General features: G+C 37.0%; 1 protein-coding gene across 1 annotated transcript in view; it reads left to right on the top strand.

Moving 5' to 3' along the window:
- The first annotated feature begins 5,593 nt into the window (after positions 1–5,593).
- coro1b (coronin, actin binding protein, 1B) overlaps positions 5,594–19,178 on the top strand; it is a 29,738-nt gene continuing 16,153 nt past the window's right edge. The window contains exons 1-5 of the mRNA XM_056259277.1: positions 5,594–5,799; positions 5,923–6,045; positions 7,243–7,372; positions 10,387–10,568; positions 17,205–17,324. Of these exons, the coding sequence (XP_056115252.1) occupies positions 5,596–5,799; positions 5,923–6,045; positions 7,243–7,372; positions 10,387–10,568; positions 17,205–17,324 (759 nt within the window). The 5' untranslated portion in view covers positions 5,594–5,595. The remainder of the gene's footprint in view (positions 5,800–5,922; positions 6,046–7,242; positions 7,373–10,386; positions 10,569–17,204; positions 17,325–19,178) is intronic.

Genomic DNA, 19,178 nt, shown 5'->3' with positions numbered 1-19,178 from the left:
ATTACTACATGAACTGTTTTGGTCATCCTTCACTGTGACTTTTTGACCGTAATGTCTGTAATCCCAAAAGATATCAAATGGTGTTTTTGAAATATTTTTTTATGCGTCTATTGTGTATTTTGACTGGAAACTGCCCAGTGCATGAATAGTATTATGAAGTACTGCATTACCATATTTTAAGAATGACTCCTGCGTGTTCACAAAATGTCACTATCATTGCAGGAGTGACACTGTCTTTGTTTACAACATTTATACTTCATTATGTACTAAAGCTTTAAATGTAATTAGTTTTAATAAGCAGGTAGTGTTACCGCAAGCTCCTGAGGTACTCCTGTGACCTTTCTATCTAACAAAATATAAAGCCATAAATGGGTCTTGATGGTAAGTAACTTTGGTGTATTCAGTTCACTACATTGTATGAGGTTGGCGTTAATGACCGGTTATTAAATCAACCCTATAATTATACTGCATGTATCCATGTTAGATTAATTTCAGAAAACACAATGTTGAATCGGGACATCATTGTTGGGTACTTTTCAGCCTACACCTGAACAGCACAATCTGAGGTGTGGTGATTCATCTAGAAAAATGGACCATAATAACCATAATTTCCACCAAAACACTGCAATAAAACAGTGGATACTTTGAGATTAGCCATCACCTTTAAAAAAAAAAATTAGAAAGAAAGAATGGAACCTTGTATATTAATTTAGTATGTTAGTAACAGGGCAGGTAATATCAAACAGCTCCTCCCCTTTAAAAAAAATAGCCAATAGTGTTTAGTTTAGTTTATATCTAAGCTCGGCTGTGATTTCCCCCCTATACTCTAACAGTTTATCCTAATCTTCTACATATCGCTTTAAAATGCAGCATTCGGGGCAGAATTCAAATAGGTTTGATATGTTTCATATCCACATATGATCCGCTCTATGCTATCGTGTCTCTGGACCGGAGCAGACTGTGTGGACGCTGCAGCGGTTTGCATGACACTAACGTGAAACCAACATATTTACACTGTCTGAATCGTTCCCTATCCCCTAGTGCACTATGTGCCATTCACCATTTAGAAAATAATAAATAGTCAATTTTATCCGCAGATTCAGCGTTTATAATGTAGGGGGGCGGAGCGCTTTTGATTCTAGAGAACATTTTTGATTGGACAGAAAATTTGATGAGAAGCTGAAGTGCAGAGTGATGTCATCAAATCATTGATTCATATTGGCGGAAGTGAGCGTTTTAAATGGTTTTATCTTCTAAATGCGAATTTTGTCATTATTTTGGAGCACACTAGCTTATAGATAACAGTAAGACTAACATATTTATAGTAAAAGCGAAAAAAAATACATTTGGATTTCATTGGGACTTTAAGAGCACCAAAACGGTATTTGTTGCTTGAATTTCGTAATAAAACTTTCCAAATTTGAAACCTGAGACCTTGTTTAATGTCAAAAGTAAACTGCTCTTTCTTGTCAGTGGTGTTTTTTCCACTGCATGAGAACAGTCCCTTTAAAATGTATGGTATGGGATTTCCCATCACGAACGAACGATGCTTGGCTGTTAGTGCAGGACTTGGACTTTTATTTTGAATTTAAACCTGACTGTCATTCTGCATAGCACTGCATTGCAATTAAAAGTCCCTCATGTTTACGAAAAGACTGCCTCTGAAAGTGGAAGAAAATGGAAGAAAGAGCCTTGAAAAAAATGTATGAAAATATTTTTTTTGCATGCAGTTTCCCTCACAAAATAAAATAGTGGAGAACATGCAGAATACATAGACACTGATTAACCTTTTTCTAATACGTAGTTCATTCGGTTATTAATAATAAAATCATAAATGGTCACAAAGCGCTCAGAAAGGGACTTTTATTACGTCAAAAAGGCGTATCGCCGGCCATTTTGTTTACTCCTCACCATGGCGAGCTTCACACATCCCTTCTTTTAATTCTAAGCACATTCGCTAAGGAATTTACCACCCATCATCTTTTCTCCTTCACCGGTGTCGACGCTCTTCCTGATTTATTTTAACATCCTGAACTGTACCGTTTTCTTTCAGCTTTGTATATCTTTTGAAAACAGACAATTGTGCATTTATTTCCCTGATAATATGGATTAATTTGTCGATGCCTGCTCAAATTGACTGGATATGTTTCACCTGACCATGCAGAATATCCCGGCGATAACACACTCAAAGGATTAGTGTGGTTTATATAGATCATTGCATTTATATATATATCATATTTTTATACCCGGAATCGCGTTATTAATTTCTGCAGGTTTTTCTAAGAAGGGGAAGAAAACAAAGAAGAAGAAGGAAACCCCTAAACAGAGGTACGAATGAATGTAACTAGTTCATATGTCATATGTTAGTGCATTTTTGCGGTTGTGGCTTGTCATCTGCATTTATCTGCATTGTGTTCACAACCCCTAGTTACTTGTATCAGCCCCATGTATGTATGTGTGCGGTGAGGTTTAAAAAAAGGAGGCAAAGTCCTCACATTTTTAGGCCTATTATAGCTATATCAAATGTATAGTTATGTCCCTAACTTTTACAATAAAATTTACTGCTTAAATTAACATGACATGAAAAAGAGAGACCAAAGACAATTCTATTTTGTATTTTACACTAACAATGTAATGTTCTATTTATTAAAAACCAGTATTATAAAGTTCGTATTTTTACGCATTTTTTCATGTATTCCTAAATTATAACTAGCAGTAACAATTTAAACAATATTATTTGTGAACTAATACTCAGCTTTTCTTTTTAATAGTCAACTTATTTTAAGCAGTCATCAAGCTTGTAAACACTGGTCACGAAAATGTACCTTTAACTTCACTAAAAGCCCGGCAGTCATCATTTTTTCAGGCCATTTCAAGTTTGATTTTGGCGTGATATAAAGCGGTGATATCTAAAAGTGTATGAGTTGTTTACTTAGATTTTAATTATTATTCCCAATTAATGTCACCATCTTCTTCATTCAGGCCAATTCGAGAACGCGCACGAAAACAAGAGGCGGGATTTATCACGTGAACCAATCATATCCAATCATAACTTGATGGAGGCATTGCCTCTTCTCACGTGACTTACCCTCATTCATTCTCATTTCGCAACCCCCCACTGACTAAACCCTGACTAAACCCACCGCACACATCAAACTGAATGTCTTTAGTCAATGGCCTCAGGGGAGGAAAGAAAAAAAACCGAGTGACTTTTACACTTTTTAATTTCACATTTTGTAATATCGATTATTTTCTCATCCAGTTTTTTTGAGGAGACACTGCCAAGTCAAAAATGGCAAAATATTTAGTGTTTTTTTAATGGTCTTCTTAACCATCAATCACTGGAAGGAAAATTAGCAAGAATTGTACAAATACTGTAGATAAAGTATCTTAGCATGAATAGCATTCCCCTTTGTTTTCTGTTAATGTTTAAGCCTTGTGGGTAAACTTGCTTTTCTTCCTGCTTTTAACAGGAAGAAGTTTTCCACTCAATATTAATGGCTTCAAACAGTTTATAAGTAGTTGAAAAATGTCTCCCAGTTCGTTTGAGTTTAACGTGAGACCAAATATTCACTATAGGGTTCAAATCTGGACTCTAACCAGGCCAAAACACGAGCCTGATGGACTTCTTCTGAAGCCACTTCTTGGTTGTGTTTGCAGTTTGGGCAGGAGAATTGTTTTGTTAAAAAATAGCATCTGATCATTCCTCTTTAAATAACTTTTCATTTGTGGGAAGCAAGCCATTCTGCAGTATTCTCTTACACTCCAAAGCATCACATGATTTGTATTAAGTCGAAAATAGTGTAATGTCATTAACCTGTAAATTGCAGAATTTGCATTGGATGCAGGATATTGGGAAAAGATGCATAGGAATGTCCCATGAAAACCCGTTCCTGGAAAGCAACCTTTAGACCACAGTTCACATGTCAGAGCTTTAGGATTTACAAAGTTGTAAGCCATTTATAGTGAGCTGTTTACGGGTAGTTTTACCGTTTGGCATGTCTCTATTGATTCTAGTTTGATCACATTAAAGACCAAAAGAGTTTAAGGAGGGTTCATTTATCCAAATATATAGTCAATATATCTCATTAGAATGTGAATGTGTAATTAGATTCAGAGCAGCGCCATGACAGGTATGAAAGCGAGGCTGTGAGGGATAAACGTACTGTTTTCAATGGCAGCCACTCTATAAAGCTCCTAGATCACTTATAATTCTCCACACTCATGTTGTCTGGATTGTTTTGTCCAACTGAAATGTCTTGGAAAGATATTTTTGCAGTGTTTCATCAGCAGAACAATCCAAAAACACATTAAATAACAGTACAACCCACTGAAGAGATGCACGTCTACCCCTCACCGCCTCGCTTTCATTCCTGTTAAAAATCAAAGATGGCGCTGCTGTGAATAGTCTATGGAAGGTAACCAAACATCAGACCTTAAATGTTGATGGTTTGTGGTTTGTGACTTTAGCTGTGTCGTGTTCAGTCTCAGACACGTGAGAGCTGCAGGCGTATAGAGTTGCACTGGACAAGAGGAGCTCTCACTTTTACCTCAATACTTAAGCCTATCTGACCTACGGTAATAACCTAGTGCTCAATAGAACAGAACAAGTAGAAATCATATTTTACGTGATGGCCCATATTAGCCTAATTGGTGACAATTTTGAGATTATGGCCAAATACAGATCAGGGTATTTATATTTATGCACATGTATCGTAGTTGATATTGCTGTGTTACCTTCTTTGCTGTTACATGAATTGTATAATTTTTCCTAATATGTTTACTATTTAAATCTTTTTTAAAAGGCTGGTGTGACAACATGCCCCACTACTGACATCTTGTGTTCAACTACCCAAATGTTCCTTGAGGTTCACTTATAATGTTAGTACAAATGTACAGTATGTGAGGAAATATGATTATTCAACCCTGGCTAACGTCACTGCTTTATAGATGAAATGAACAAATTAAATAATTGATGATCTTTACAATAGAACTGAATCAACACAGAACTGACTTCAGCTGAAATGCATAATTTCCCTGTTTATCACTGTAAAACTGCTTTGAAACAATCTCTATTGTATAAAGTGCTGTATAAATTAAGGTGACTAGCCCTATAGCTTTAATATTTGTCTATGTCTTGCTCTGGAGGCTGTCATATGCAAATATATTTGCCAGTGTGACGTCACAGATCCCGCAATATCAAAACAAGCCATTTTTGGAGCTTGACTAAATAAATGCTTAGTATATAATAAGGAGGAGGTTTTAAGCTCTTCTGAAACTTTCAGGATGTTTTAATGGTGCAAAAACCTCATAAGTCAAAAGATCAAGGCAAATTTAATTTCTCATGTCATGACCCCTTTAAAATTGAAGCTGACCTAACCTATTGATGTGATTGCAAATTTGCATATTGAATTGTGATCAGACTTTTTTCTTGCATTTATTTTTCTTACCAAAGTGCAGTTGGTCTTTTGCTTTCCTTTACGTTCATTTTGACTTATTTTAACATGTTAACATGATTTATTTGTGCTTCATAAAATACTATTCCATGATTGGTTTAATGGCATCTGACTGTGTTCCGCTCTCCTGCCCACAGTCATGTCCTTCAGGAGGGGTGTTGTCAGGCAGAGTAAGTTCAGGCATGTTTTCGCACAGGCCTGGAAGGCTGAGCATTGCCTTGATGATGTCAGAGTGTCACGCGTGACGTGGGACGGTCCGCTCTGTGCTGCCAATCCGAAGTTCATTGCTGTTGTCATCGAGGCTGGAGGAGGCGGAGCCTTTCTTGTGTTCCCGCTCGCCAAGGTTGGCATGCACTCTCTCTGCGATATGCAAAAACAATGAGGATTTACAGTTGTCTGCATAATCAAATCAACATTTCCATAAAACTGGTTAAGCTCACATTGTTTTCACATCTCTATCCACTAGAGCGGGAGAGTGGACCAGAACACCCCGACTGTGTGTGGACACGCCGCTCCAGTGCTGGATGTGCAGTGGTGCCCACATGACGACAACGTTATTGCCAGTGCCTCAGAGGACTGCACTGTCAAGGTTTGTTTTACTCCCTTCCACAAAACCCACACCTCATGAGTGGTGAATAAGGTTGCATTGCATTGCATTATTAAGACATGAAGATTCACATGGTGCATATTGTCATTTTTGTTGAATGAAAAGTGTTTGGTACGTTTTTCAATATTTATCGAATTATTTTTCAATCATTTTTAATATTACTTAAAATTGTGTTTTTGATCCAAACAGTTTGTAAAAATCTATGTACAAATATTGTACACATTTTCCCATATAATATACTTATATTGCCAATCAAAAGTTTGCAATAATTAGTTTTTTATGTTTTTGAAAACAATCTACAACAGTATTATTATAAAATATGATTATAATTTAAAATAACTTTTTTTTAATCCATTCCTGTGATGCCAAAGCTGAATTTTCAGCATCATGATCCTTCATAAATCATTTTAATATGCTGATTTTCTGCTCAATTTTTAACAGTGGTTCTTCTCATTATTATCAAAGTTGAAAATGTTTTTGCTGCTTAATATTTTTGTGGAAATCGTGATTTTATTTTTTCAGGATTCTTTAATTAAATGGATTTGAATATATTTTATGCAATATAATGTCATATATTAATATATCATATATTATCTTTATATTATTCCATTATTCCAGTTTTCAGGGTCACATCATGATCCTTCAGAAATCATTGTAATATGCTGATTTCAATTTCATTATAATTTTATTTTGTTAATAAAAAGTTCAAAGGAACACCATATATATATGAAATAGAAATCTTTTGTCACAATATAACTGTCTTTTTGATCAATTCAATGTGTAATTTCTGTATAAATGTATTAAACTTTAGAATGGTAGTGTATCACAATTTTACATAGAAATATTGAGCAGCACAACTGTTTTCAACATTATTCAAATCAATTTCATTTTAAATTGTTCGAAATAAAGATTACATTACATTACATTACTAATAATAAGAAATTACAATAAAGACTTTTTCTATTTTGTCAAGGAATCCTGATGTTTCTACAAACAAATTAAACACCACATCTGTATTTGTTTCACTTTGATAATAATAGTAAATGTTTCTTGAGCAGCAAATCAGTGTATTCGAATGATTTCTGAAGGATCATGTGACAGAGAAGAACTTAACTTTTACACAGAAGATCGTTTTTCTTGTATCTGTAAAAAGAGACACACTGTGTTTGTGCACAACAGGTTTGGCAGATTCCCGACGGGGGTCTTACGTCTCCCATGTCTGAAGCTGCTGTGACCCTCGAGGGCCACAGTAAAAGAGTGGGCATCTTAGCCTGGCACCCTTCGGCCCTCAACATCCTGTTGACTGCAGGTAAGCACTTCCTTTGTCTATATATTCTTTGCGGCTCTCGGTGCTTGGATTAAGTCTGTTCTGGCACGCTCTATTTCTGGAGTGTGCTCTAATTCTGGTGTCTTAAACCTGCTTTATATCTTTTCTCAAACCCTATTTTTGGATGTTGGAGTTTGTTGATGGTTTTGTGCACCTTCAAAGTACTAAAAAAGACAATAGAGCTGTCAATCGATTAAAAATGAATTGCATGATGATATGCTGATTCTGTAATTAAGTGAATCTCAATTAATTGCATATATCAATATTTGTTGAGAAAAGCCACCAAATGAAGATCATTGAAGACATTACACTCTTACAGGCAGACATGAATAAGCATGACAAAAAGTGGTTTTAAAAGTCAATATATTGTTTTATTTCCATATAATTAAGATAATTGATATGTCTACTACACATCTACACTTCTACAGAAGTAACATATATAAAGCTAAACCTCTTCATGCACATGTTGATTTAAAGGTTTGTGCACAACCAGACTGAGAAAGGCAGCTTTGGGTTTGATTTGCATTAGCATGTAAATATCTGAGATGCAAATCTTAGCTCTTATACTGGTTAAATGTTCTTTTGCTGATCTTTTGGCCATCTTTGATCGGTAACACTTTATTTTGATTAGGGATGGGGCCGATCCGATCCAGTATCGGTATCGGGACCGATACCAGCGTAATTCACGTATCGGATTTTCCCGATCCAACCTGCGGAGATATCCGATATCCATGAGCCATGTCTGCGCTTTAACGTAGTCTGCTGAAACGACTCCAAAAGTGATTCCCGCGGCCCGCCGGCTAGTCTGCTAGCTGGCTGCAAACTGTGGAATGGATATCCTGAACGGAGGCACGGCTCAATGAGACACAGAGACCCCCCCTCAGGAAATCCATTCCGCAGTTTGCAGCCAGCTAGCAGGATAGCTTTGAGCTGCCAACATGTTCGCTGTGTGGAAATCCTATGGTGGAAATACTTCACTCTGGAAACACCGCAGCAGAGCAAGACAGCAAAATGCAATGTTTGCAAAGCCGTATTAATTAAACCATTTGTCTGTGATGCATGTTTGCTATTCGCAGTCCAGAAGAGAAAGAGAGAGAGAGATCTCTCACGCGGTGCCACAGCGCGCACAACACGACAGCCCATCAGCATGATCGGTGATTGTTGTAAAATGCAGTCTCTACTGTTGCTAAATTGCGGGACGCTTTTAATAATAAAAAAAGCTATTAAAAGCACAAAAATCTGCGCAAGAGAAGCTGTTCCCGCGTCGCGCGCTCCGAAACAGACCGCAACGAGACAAGCACATTATACTTTGGGCTTCATATGCACGTCTAAACGATCAAATGTAGCCTACACAAAAATGTCAAAATGACCGGCTTGGAGATTCACTTAAACAGTTTGTCTAAAATGGACGTAGTTATGGAAATAGTTGGGAGAAAATATGGTGCACTCGTTCTTAAAGGGGAAGCAGTCTAATAAACATGCTGACGATTGCTCCATTACTGAGAATCAAACAACAAAAGGCAAAGAGAAAATCACTCACAGCTCTTGAATGAATAACTTTAGCTTTAATAAGCATAAATCTATCTATGATAAACTTTGCAGTGCTATTTTACTTTTGATTACTTTATTATAATTATTTTTAGACCATACCTGAATAATGTTAGTAGACCTTCCTGAAATTAAAGCACTGTGTAGGCCTGTATAATGTGTATCTTTGTTTAATTGTCTATCTTTTGTTTATCTATTTAATATATATATATATATATATATATATATATATATATATATATTGACATACATGCATACATACATACGTACATATCATACTTGCCTGTAGAGAGGAGTTTATTTCAGCATCATATAAAATCAACAATAATGATAATAATAATATTAAAGCAAACACAGCTCTGGGATCGGAAAAGTATCGGTATCGGCCGATATCCAAATTCAGGTATCGGGATCGGATCGGAAGTGAAAAAATGTGGATCGGTGCATCCCTAATTTTGATGGTCCACTGTAGACATTCTACTTACTATAAGTAACTCTGCAACTACATCTCAACTAACAATCATTAGAGTAGTGGACCGTCTGCTTAATATTGGCTAACACTTTATTTTGATGCTCCCAATACAGACATATGTAACTTTGCAACTACATGTCAACTTATTCTACTACCTGAACCCTAACCTAACAGTCTACTAATACTCTAATGAGAGTTAGTTGGCATGTCTCTGTACCAATTTCGGGACCAGAGCAAGAACTGCTGAATTAAGTACTTTAATAAATCGTGTCCTGTTTTGTCTCGTCCGTTGTTTGTCACTGTCAATCATCGCAGTTTACGATTCAATGGCGCATTTAAATATGGTTGTCAGTCCAGAAACCCTTTCCATGTACTGAGCAGCATAAAAACTACACTTGTATTGAGATAGTGAATGGGTAATAAACAGAAAGCCATTTATAATCACTAAAACTATCAATCTCTAAAGTTCAAGCTCACTAAATTCTGCACTCTCGTGAAAACTCCCATTATTAAATATATAAAAAAAGCTTTCTTCAAGTGAATCTCCTGTTTATATTGCATTTACACTTTTTTGGCTATAATGAAAAGATTCAGGAGCATGCGGCGAACATTTAACAAGACAAAACCTCATGCGTTTTCAGCGGATTCTGACTAACTTACTGAATAGCACCTCTGATTGGCCACTGCATTCACACGTTTAACAGATATGACTGTGACTCATTACAATGCTCAACACTGGTAAAAGCACGCTGTAAATAGATGCTCAGAGAGCGCTCAAACAAACACGAATGAGAGTATTTGAAAGCAGCGTCTATCAGCATGTACCGAATATACCCAGTACTACCGGAACTGCAGAAATGCTGGTACCATCAACTTTTTTTTTTAGTAGTACCAGTACTTTTGACATCCCTAGAATGTCTAAAGTGGACCATCGAAATAAAGTGTAACCCTTTGATCTTGTGTGCCCGTGTTCTAGGATGTGATAATGTCCTCTGTGTGTGGGATGTGGGCACCGGGGAGATGGTGTACCAGCTGAGTGACGCCCATCCTGACCTGATATACAGCGTGAGCTGGAACCGAGAGGGCAGCGTCCTGTGCACCACCTGTAAAGACAAAGCCTTACGAGTCATTGATCCCCGGCGGGGAACTGTCCTTAAGGTCAGCCGGTTCATTCCTGCATCCTCAAATTTCTGCATCAAGGTTTCCCAACCGGGGGTTTATAAAGCAATGTAACACAGACCGATTCAAAAGATTGGGTTCTGTATGATTGTTTTGGAAAGAAATCTCTTATTCTCACCAGGGTTCCATTTATTTGATCAAAAATACAGTAAAAATAGTAATATTGTGAAATATTATTACAATTGAAAAATAGCTGTTTTCTATTTTAACCCTTTGATGCACAACATGGGTCTAAGTGACCCGACTGAGTTTTCATTTCTATATCTTTGCAAGAAATTAATTTCATCATTCAGTATTCAAGGTATTCCTCAATTAACTTGTTTTAGATCATTACAAATCCTTATTAAAATTTTTCCTTTCTTACTTTTTTGCGTCACTACCCTTCTAATGCACAACTTGGGTCTAAAATGACCCGTATTCATTCCCTATGTTATTTCAATCACGGCTGAGTATTTCTTTGCTGAATCTTTGAAAGAAATGTATTTTTATCATTTATTAATCCAGGTGTACATTAAATATCTTGTTTTCGATTTCCACAAATCATTATGTTTATTTTTCCTTTCTTACTTTATAAGCAGACACAGTTTTTGTATTTCTACATCAATTTTACATACATGGGTCAAAAATGACCAATCGAACATTTGATATTTGTAAATAGTAGGAACATATTTACTGCAGAAAACTATTCACCTGTGCCACACATTTCACAACTCAACACGCCCTGCTTTTGTATATTTCATGCATGTAAGTCTTATTTTATAATTTTTTTGTCACAGAAAATATTTGATATTTTGTGAAAGACAACTGGATATAATTTTTGAACGTTTAGGCGAACGTTACCTTGACCTTGAAATCCATTACTAGTGAGAAAGAGAAACATGTCCAATACTATTAGCTTGCTGTTGACATATTCTATTCTATCTAATGTTAGCTAGGTCAACAAAATAAAAGTTGAAATAGAACGTTATTATACAGTATATACAAGTATATATTGTCGCTGACAGGCGGAAACCTTGTATCTCCATATTTCGTCATTTTTATTTTTCATAAATCAATGCTATCGGCAGGGACGTGCACAGGAATTTTGTGGGGCAGTTGCTCTGACCTGAAAAAAGGGCACTACCCCCAAAACTCACGGGCTATATGAAGGAATATATTCAGTTGAATTTTGCCCATTGCCTTATCTGATCGTGTTTATGTCCAAACGCAATGCCTCATATTATGGTCTTATTATTTTTTATAAAGATTGCAAACGTCAAAGATGACAGGTTTATGATATACAACTTTGTAAACAGTATACAAAATGTATTAACAATATGTTAAATGTCACCAAAATACACATGAGAAAAAGAGTTGCTAATATTATTGTTTATTGTTTTTTAATTATTATTATTATTTTTTTTTTTTTTTTTAAATAAATAATCTGGATTGAATTGACAGATGGGGAAAAACTCGCTTCTAATAAAAAATAAATAAAAAAAAGCTTAGATTTCGGAAAAAATAGGCTACAATCCTTTTTTAACCTTTTGGCTTCCCGTACATTCAATTGTGCTTTTTGCTCATCTGGGCAACTACGCATGATTTGTAGTATGATTGCGTAAAGGGAACAGGAATTCCGGTAAGGAACAGAATCGACTGCTAAACCCAGTGCCGTTCCTGACCTCCCTGGGGCCCTAAGCAAAATTCTGCTAAGGGGCCTCTACCTGACCTGTGATGTCGTAAGCTATGTAAACCATTTGCCATTGCCACAGTCACACCTGACACTTCAGTGCTCCCATACAATCCTCCCTCCTTTAAACAAAACAGTCAAAGAATAAAAACAACAATATAGAACAGAATGAGGTTCAAACACACAATATTTATTGAATAGAGTATTTTCTATAGAATGTTAAGATAATAAATGAATATTATTAAGTAAGTGAATATTAACGTAAACATAAATATAATAAATTATAACCCTGAGCTTTGGCTTTTGGGATTAACTTTGGTTCTTTCTACAGCCATTTTCGGCATCAGTATGATTTTTTATTTTTTTATTATGCATGTTGAAGCAATTATTGATTTATGGTTATTATTTACTGAGGGATGTGCATCCATATTGACCAGTATGTCCAGCTAATCAACATTTTAAATTCAATATAGCCTATCAATAGTCAATCAATGTCAAATTGTCAATACATTGCTTTCTATCTTGCATAATTAGTGCAGTTGTTTAGAGTACAGTAATTAGTACTGTACTCTAAACAGTACTAATTACAGAGTAACAGAGTACAGTAATTAGTATTAGCATAATTAGTACAGTTGTTTAACTACACTGAGACTAGATAATCAGTGTCTTGTTTTAAAAGTATAATGTGTACTTTGATTGGGAGTGCCATCATTCACGTGCATGTATTGTACAGTATGTCTGGTCTCCACATATTTCTGCTTGAAAAATGCGAGTTTCATTTCGTGCACGCGCATTTGAACGCACGATAACACACGCGACGCGGTTATGTTTTCCGAGCTGCAGTAAACAAACACCGTTGCACTTTGTCGTTTATCAAAATCAAACGTAATAAATAATTGTATTTTACTCTCACTTTTGTCAGGCACAAAGTGATGCAAGAGATCAGGGGCGTAGCCATCATTTCAAAAGTGAGGGGGACAGAATGTCAAGTGTAATACCATTTTTTTTTCAGACTTTTGTTGACAGGTTAAGTGGCTTAATATGCTATTTATTTTTAAAGCAAAAAACCAGAAAGAAAGAAATGTAGATGTTCAGTACTTTATATTGCAGGGGTTTTCCTGGCTTAAAACGAGGCGGAGGTGCTAAAATCCTGACAATGTATTTTAATTAGATAATAACATTGTTATTTTTCGTAGACCATCATATAGCCTACTGTTTTTCCCACAGTATTTTTGTAGATGAATCTCGGTACTTCTAGGGGGGTCCGGGGGCATGCTCCCCCGGAAGAAAATTTTGTACATTTTAAAAATAAATTCATTAATCTGGTGCACTTTGAGTCCCCCGAATCCACTGTTAAAAATAAATAATCCACCCGTCAACCGCCCAAACATATGATATTCTCTGATTTAGATATCTGATCATCGCATTACAATTATTCAAATTGTCAGTGTTACTGTTAAGCATGATAATATGGTTAAATATCACACTGAAGTAGGCTGATTTAAAAATAACATTTACTTAAAATAAAAGTTCTTCTTTTGGCAAAATAACATTTCCTTAATAGCCTAAAGTCTGTCTTACTAAACTAAAACTTTCCAATTGAAAATCTTCAAACGTCAAGCTTTTAAAAATACTTCAAACTTTCTAGTTAGGCTTTTTTAAGAGAACTTCAAGTTTGTCTACAAACTTTTTTATCTAATTGTAAAGTGTTACCGAATTATGGTAAACATCATAGTCTACACATGTTACTGCCTGATTCAAGCAGATCGTGGCTGTTAATGCATGAACATACACATTCAGCATTAACAATCACCATGTTTATTCTAATTTGAACGGCTTTGATAACATATCTGTGAAAATAAAAGACATTACGAATAAAAAAAGATTGAAAATAGTGCACGTTTGTGCGGGTAATCCGGGTATAGTGAATATTTTCAATTTACAACAAAACTTGTTAATTATTCAACAAGAGAAATAGACAGAGTTATTCATCATTGTGCAACACAATTCCGATACCACATAACAACTTACAGTGCTTGACTTTTTCGTGAAAAAGGAGTGAAGAGTTTTTTTGCCGTTTTGAACTCTATGAAACTGATGGATTCGGCGCGGCTGCGAGCATGGGCGTGTCGCACGAGTGACTGATTACTATGGAAGCGTGAAAGTCACGTATGTAGATAGACTATCCTTTCTTTGGATTTTAAATCTCGATGTAGGGCAGGCTATACACACCCGCGAAAACCTCAGCTTGTCATAGACACATTTGCCCTATGAAAAAGTGCGGGGGACGAATTTACATTTTATAAAAAGTGGGGGGGACACGTCCCCCCCGTCCCCCGCGTAATCTACGCCCATGCAAGAGATGCACTGCCTGCCCAGCTAGGTTAGCAAGACCGAAAAACATCAAACTTTGCTGACATCAAACTTAGAGAGGAGAGAACACAAGTTTACCTGATTGTTGTTCCCGCAATTCACTCTCATGTTTTTTTTCTTCTTCCTCTTTTCGTGAAGTTTCGCTTCATTTTGTCGTGGATGTTGTATACACATGACGGCGCGCTATGACTATGACACGAGATGGAGGCGTGGCCTTAAGTAATTTGCGTGCAGTCTATGGTCGCATGCAGCGTTTGCCCTTCATACTGACTTTCACTTTCGGTGCCCGAATGGAAGTGAATGAGGCTTTGCGATTTTTTTTTTTAAATCTAAGCCTATGTAAAATTCTGCATCCATTGTACGATTTAATTTTTTTCTCGGAAGGGCAACTTGAGTGAGAAGGGCATATGGGCAGTTGCCCGGGCAACCTGAGCAACCCCCCTGTGCACGTCCCTGGCTATCGGTCACCCTTTACGTCGGTCAGTGGACTCTTCCCCAGAACAAGCCAGACATACCGCCTGTCATGATGAAGCCATCCAAACTGAGGGAGAAGCATAGCTCAGAATTTGGATTCAATGGTCACATGACTATGGTAAGCTATGTGTCGAAGAAGGGAAAAGCAGTTGTCCTCCTGAGCACCATGCATGATGAATAAAATTGGATGATAACAGTGTTAAGAAACCAGAAATTATTCAATACTGCAATGTGCTGGATGTTGCCACCCTCAATGCCTACACCAACTTCACTGCACAACACCCTGATGACATGGTGGTGTGACCAATGCAAGACGGCTATTCATCAAGGAGGCTGCATGGTCGAGGAGCTTGTCATGCCCCATATGAAGAGGCGCTTGTAGGGCACCTCCAAAAAACCCCAGTTCGGAAAAAAAAGTAGGGGTTTAACCCCGGCATCCTGGCCAAATTTGCCCATTGGCCACTGATTGGCTATACACATTTCTTTCTTTCACTGATTGGCTTCTCCTCTCCACCAGTAAGCTGGTGTGTGGTGGCGTTCTGGTATGGATGCACTATGGATGCTGCACATTGGTGGTGGTTGAAGAGATTCCCCCTTCCATGTAAAGCCCTTTGAGTTCAGACAAAAGCGCTATATAAATGTAACAATAAAAAAAAAAAAAATGCAGCGACCACCCGGCCATAGGAGGACATCAGCAGGAGGGCCAATCGAAGAGTGCACCAGGCCCGCGTGCAAGGAGCACTAACGTGTAGTTGTCTTTTGTGAGACATGTAAGCACTGAGATGGCAATTTAAGATGGCGCTGTACCCGTGTGATTTTATTTTGTCAGGTTTTTTTTTCATCCAGTCACATTCACCACAATTCACTGCAGCTGCACTACACTACAGTTTAATTTCAGTGTTATCTGTTATATGTCTGTTATATGTGTGACAAAGTGGCCAATAAACATATTTCAAGTGTTACAGTAAATGTGTTGATCTAAATAACTGTGAAATTGGTTATTTTAACAAAAGGTTTTCTTTATTCTTTTGTTTTATCACGCTTGCATAGATGGGTCGTTTTTGACCCATGTGTGTAAACTTGATGTATTAAAACAAAACCTAGGAAATATATTAAAATATGAATTTGTGATAATTGAAAACAAGATATTTTGAATATTCACAAATCATAAATTCATAGATCAAGGAATATTAAATGCTGAAATAAAGTGATTTCAAAAGATGAAAGCCATGCATGAAATAACTTAGGAAATGAATACTGGTCTTTTTAGACCCATGTTGTGCATTAGAAGGGGTTTGCATAGCTTGTGCATCAGAGGGTCAATATATCATTTATTGCTGTGATGTAAAGCTGAATTTTCAGCATCATTACTTCAGTCTTCAGTGTCACATGATCCTTCAGAAATTATTGTCATATGCTTATTTGCAGTTCAAAACAACATCATTTATTTTAAATATAAATCTTTTGTAACATTATATATGAGTTTAGTCACCTTTGATCAATTGAATGCATCCTTGCTGAATAAAATGATTAATGTCTTTCAATAACAGTGTTACTGACCACAAAACTTTTGAACGGTAGTGTAGATACAGGATATTTCAGTGTGATTAGTTAGAATATTCCTAATAGGCCGAGATGATACAGGTGTTCAAAATAAACATGGGCATTAAGTGCACCTGAGGACTAATATAATTATTCTAACAATGTTTATTAAGCAGCTGCTCTTTATTCTCTCAAAGCTTGCTATTGTTAGCCTCTCCGAAATTGCCTACCCTACCTTTAATAGTGTGAAAATAACATTCATATTCATTGGAAGTGTCACATGTGACTGCAGTATATGTTGATTTATGTATGAATAGAATATTATTGAATTAGCACTTTATAAATCAATAATTTAATAAATAACTTTATAAATCAATAATAAAACAACAATTTTGTGGTTGCCTCTAAACATGAAAAGTCTCCAGTTAGCTTAGACTTTGCCCTGGAGCTGTCCTTGTTTTCTGCATCGGGTCACTCATGAATGTGTCAGTGTTTTCAGATCAGTGTTTATGCACAAATATGTTATTTTTCTTGTCATTTGACGATGTCACACTCAGGTGCGGGAGAAGGCTCATGAGGGCACCAGGCCAATGAGGGCCGTCTTTCTGGCCGATGGGAAAATCCTGACAACCGGCTTCAGTCGCATGAGTGAGAGACAGCTTGCCCTCTGGGACACAGTAAGAGCATTTTTTTTTAGAGGAACATCATTGGTTCATTGGTCAGCAAGAACTTTTTATCCTTTAGAGCCTGTGGTGAAGCTTGAATCTGTTAATAGAAACTTGATTGATCTTCCTACTGTAAGCTTTATGGGTAATTAATAATCAATAATATACACTACCATTCACAAGCTTGGGATTATTAAAGGTGCAGTGTGTAATTTTTAGTGGCATCTAGTGGTGAGGTTGCGAATGGCAACCAACATAAGTTACTTTGGCCGACAGGAAAAGATGTCGTCTGAGACAGCAGAGAGCAGCCAGTTAAGCAATGAGGTTTCTTTACAAAGATGAAGAAATTAGGTTTACTTAAAGGGGTCATGAACTGGCTTTTTAATTTTTTTTATATTGTTGTCTGAGGTCAACTTATGACGTTCGCTTGGTTTTTAAATTCAAAAACATCAAAATGACTATTAAAGTAATAGGCTATTTTCTACCCTAGTTTTGAGCCTAGCTCAAAAACGCTCGGTTTTTATGGGCGTCTCGCATTGAAGACTTGGAAGTAAACGCCCACTGCTGTGAGTGGATAACAGTTTTGCATATTATAATGAGTTTCGTGTAATGCGCGAATCGGTGGGCGGGGCTAAACCGTCCGTGTTAAAGTAGGCGTTGATCTTCTTCTGCGGGGGTGGTGTCGTCATAGTTCCCCACTTTGAAAAACGAGTCGTTTGCTGAGCCTGATGTCAATAAAAGCTTTTATTGGACTAACAAGGACGTTTTCAGTTCTGAAACTTGGATAGGATATTCTTATAATATGATGACCTCTTAGATGTCAAAAGCTCAAGGAAAATTTGATTTCTCAGTTCATCACCCCTTTAATTATTCAGTTAAACGATGTTATTGCGAATATTATTGTTACTTGTTCATCATTGTGTCAGTGTTTTATTCGCTGACTTTAGCTAGCTTTTTTGCTCGAAAAACGACATAGTGACGAAATGCGCTCTGTAGTAGTCTGTCCGTTTAGAGCCACTGTAGAAACATTTCAATGTAAGGGGACCTGCGGTGTATGTAGATAGAAACTGCTCATTCTAAGGTAAAAAAACACAACGGTTCATAAGGTCTTTATACACCACTGAAAACTTAGTTATGTATATGATATTGCATTTCTGTCAACAGATCCTCCTAAATATTACACAATGCATCTTTAAGATTATTTTTAAATGAAATTAATAATTTCATTGGCAAGGATGCATTAAATGTCTTTACTGTCACTTTACTGTAAAAATTGAAGCAGTAAAGCAAAAAAAAAAAAATCCTTTCATCACCGGAATGCAATAAATTCTGCGGTAGACTAGGCCGCGAAGGATCCATCTGGTGTATCCTTCGTGGCTCGAGAAACGAAGGATGCATTTGGAGGAGCCTTCGAATTGCGACAGCCTTCGTCGTGCCGCGGTGATGCAATCGGCTTTCGAAAGCGGCCTTCGAAGGATGCAGCCTCTGAATTGGGTCTCAGCTACAGTCTTAACTTAGCGGCTACTAGGGGTGGAACGGTACATGTATTCGTATTGAACCGAAACGTTGCGGGCGTCACGGTTCGGTGCACGAATTTGCACGGAGAATACACGGTACAAAAAAAAAACAACTCTTAAATAGCGATAAATTTCGCTCTATTCGCTTTTGGTGTGACTGTGAACGCAGCAATGAACAGGCTGCGATCAAGATTGCAATGCTGGAGTGTGTGTGTGTGCGCGAGAGAGAGAGAGAGGGGCGCGATTAACAGTGTGTGTGTGTGTGTGTGTGTGTGTGAGAGGCAGAGAGAGAGAGAGAGAGAGAGAGAGATCGAACTGTGTGCGTGTGTGTGTGAGAGGCACGGGCGAT

Source organism: Rhinichthys klamathensis, unplaced genomic scaffold (genome assembly GCF_029890125.1).
Source record: "Rhinichthys klamathensis goyatoka isolate OS25496 unplaced genomic scaffold, OSU_Roscu_1.1 h1tg000165l_1, whole genome shotgun sequence".
In the NCBI taxonomy this organism is placed as follows: domain Eukaryota; kingdom Metazoa; phylum Chordata; class Actinopteri; order Cypriniformes; family Leuciscidae; genus Rhinichthys; species Rhinichthys klamathensis.
This window is presented reverse-complemented; position numbering and strand designations above follow the sequence as displayed.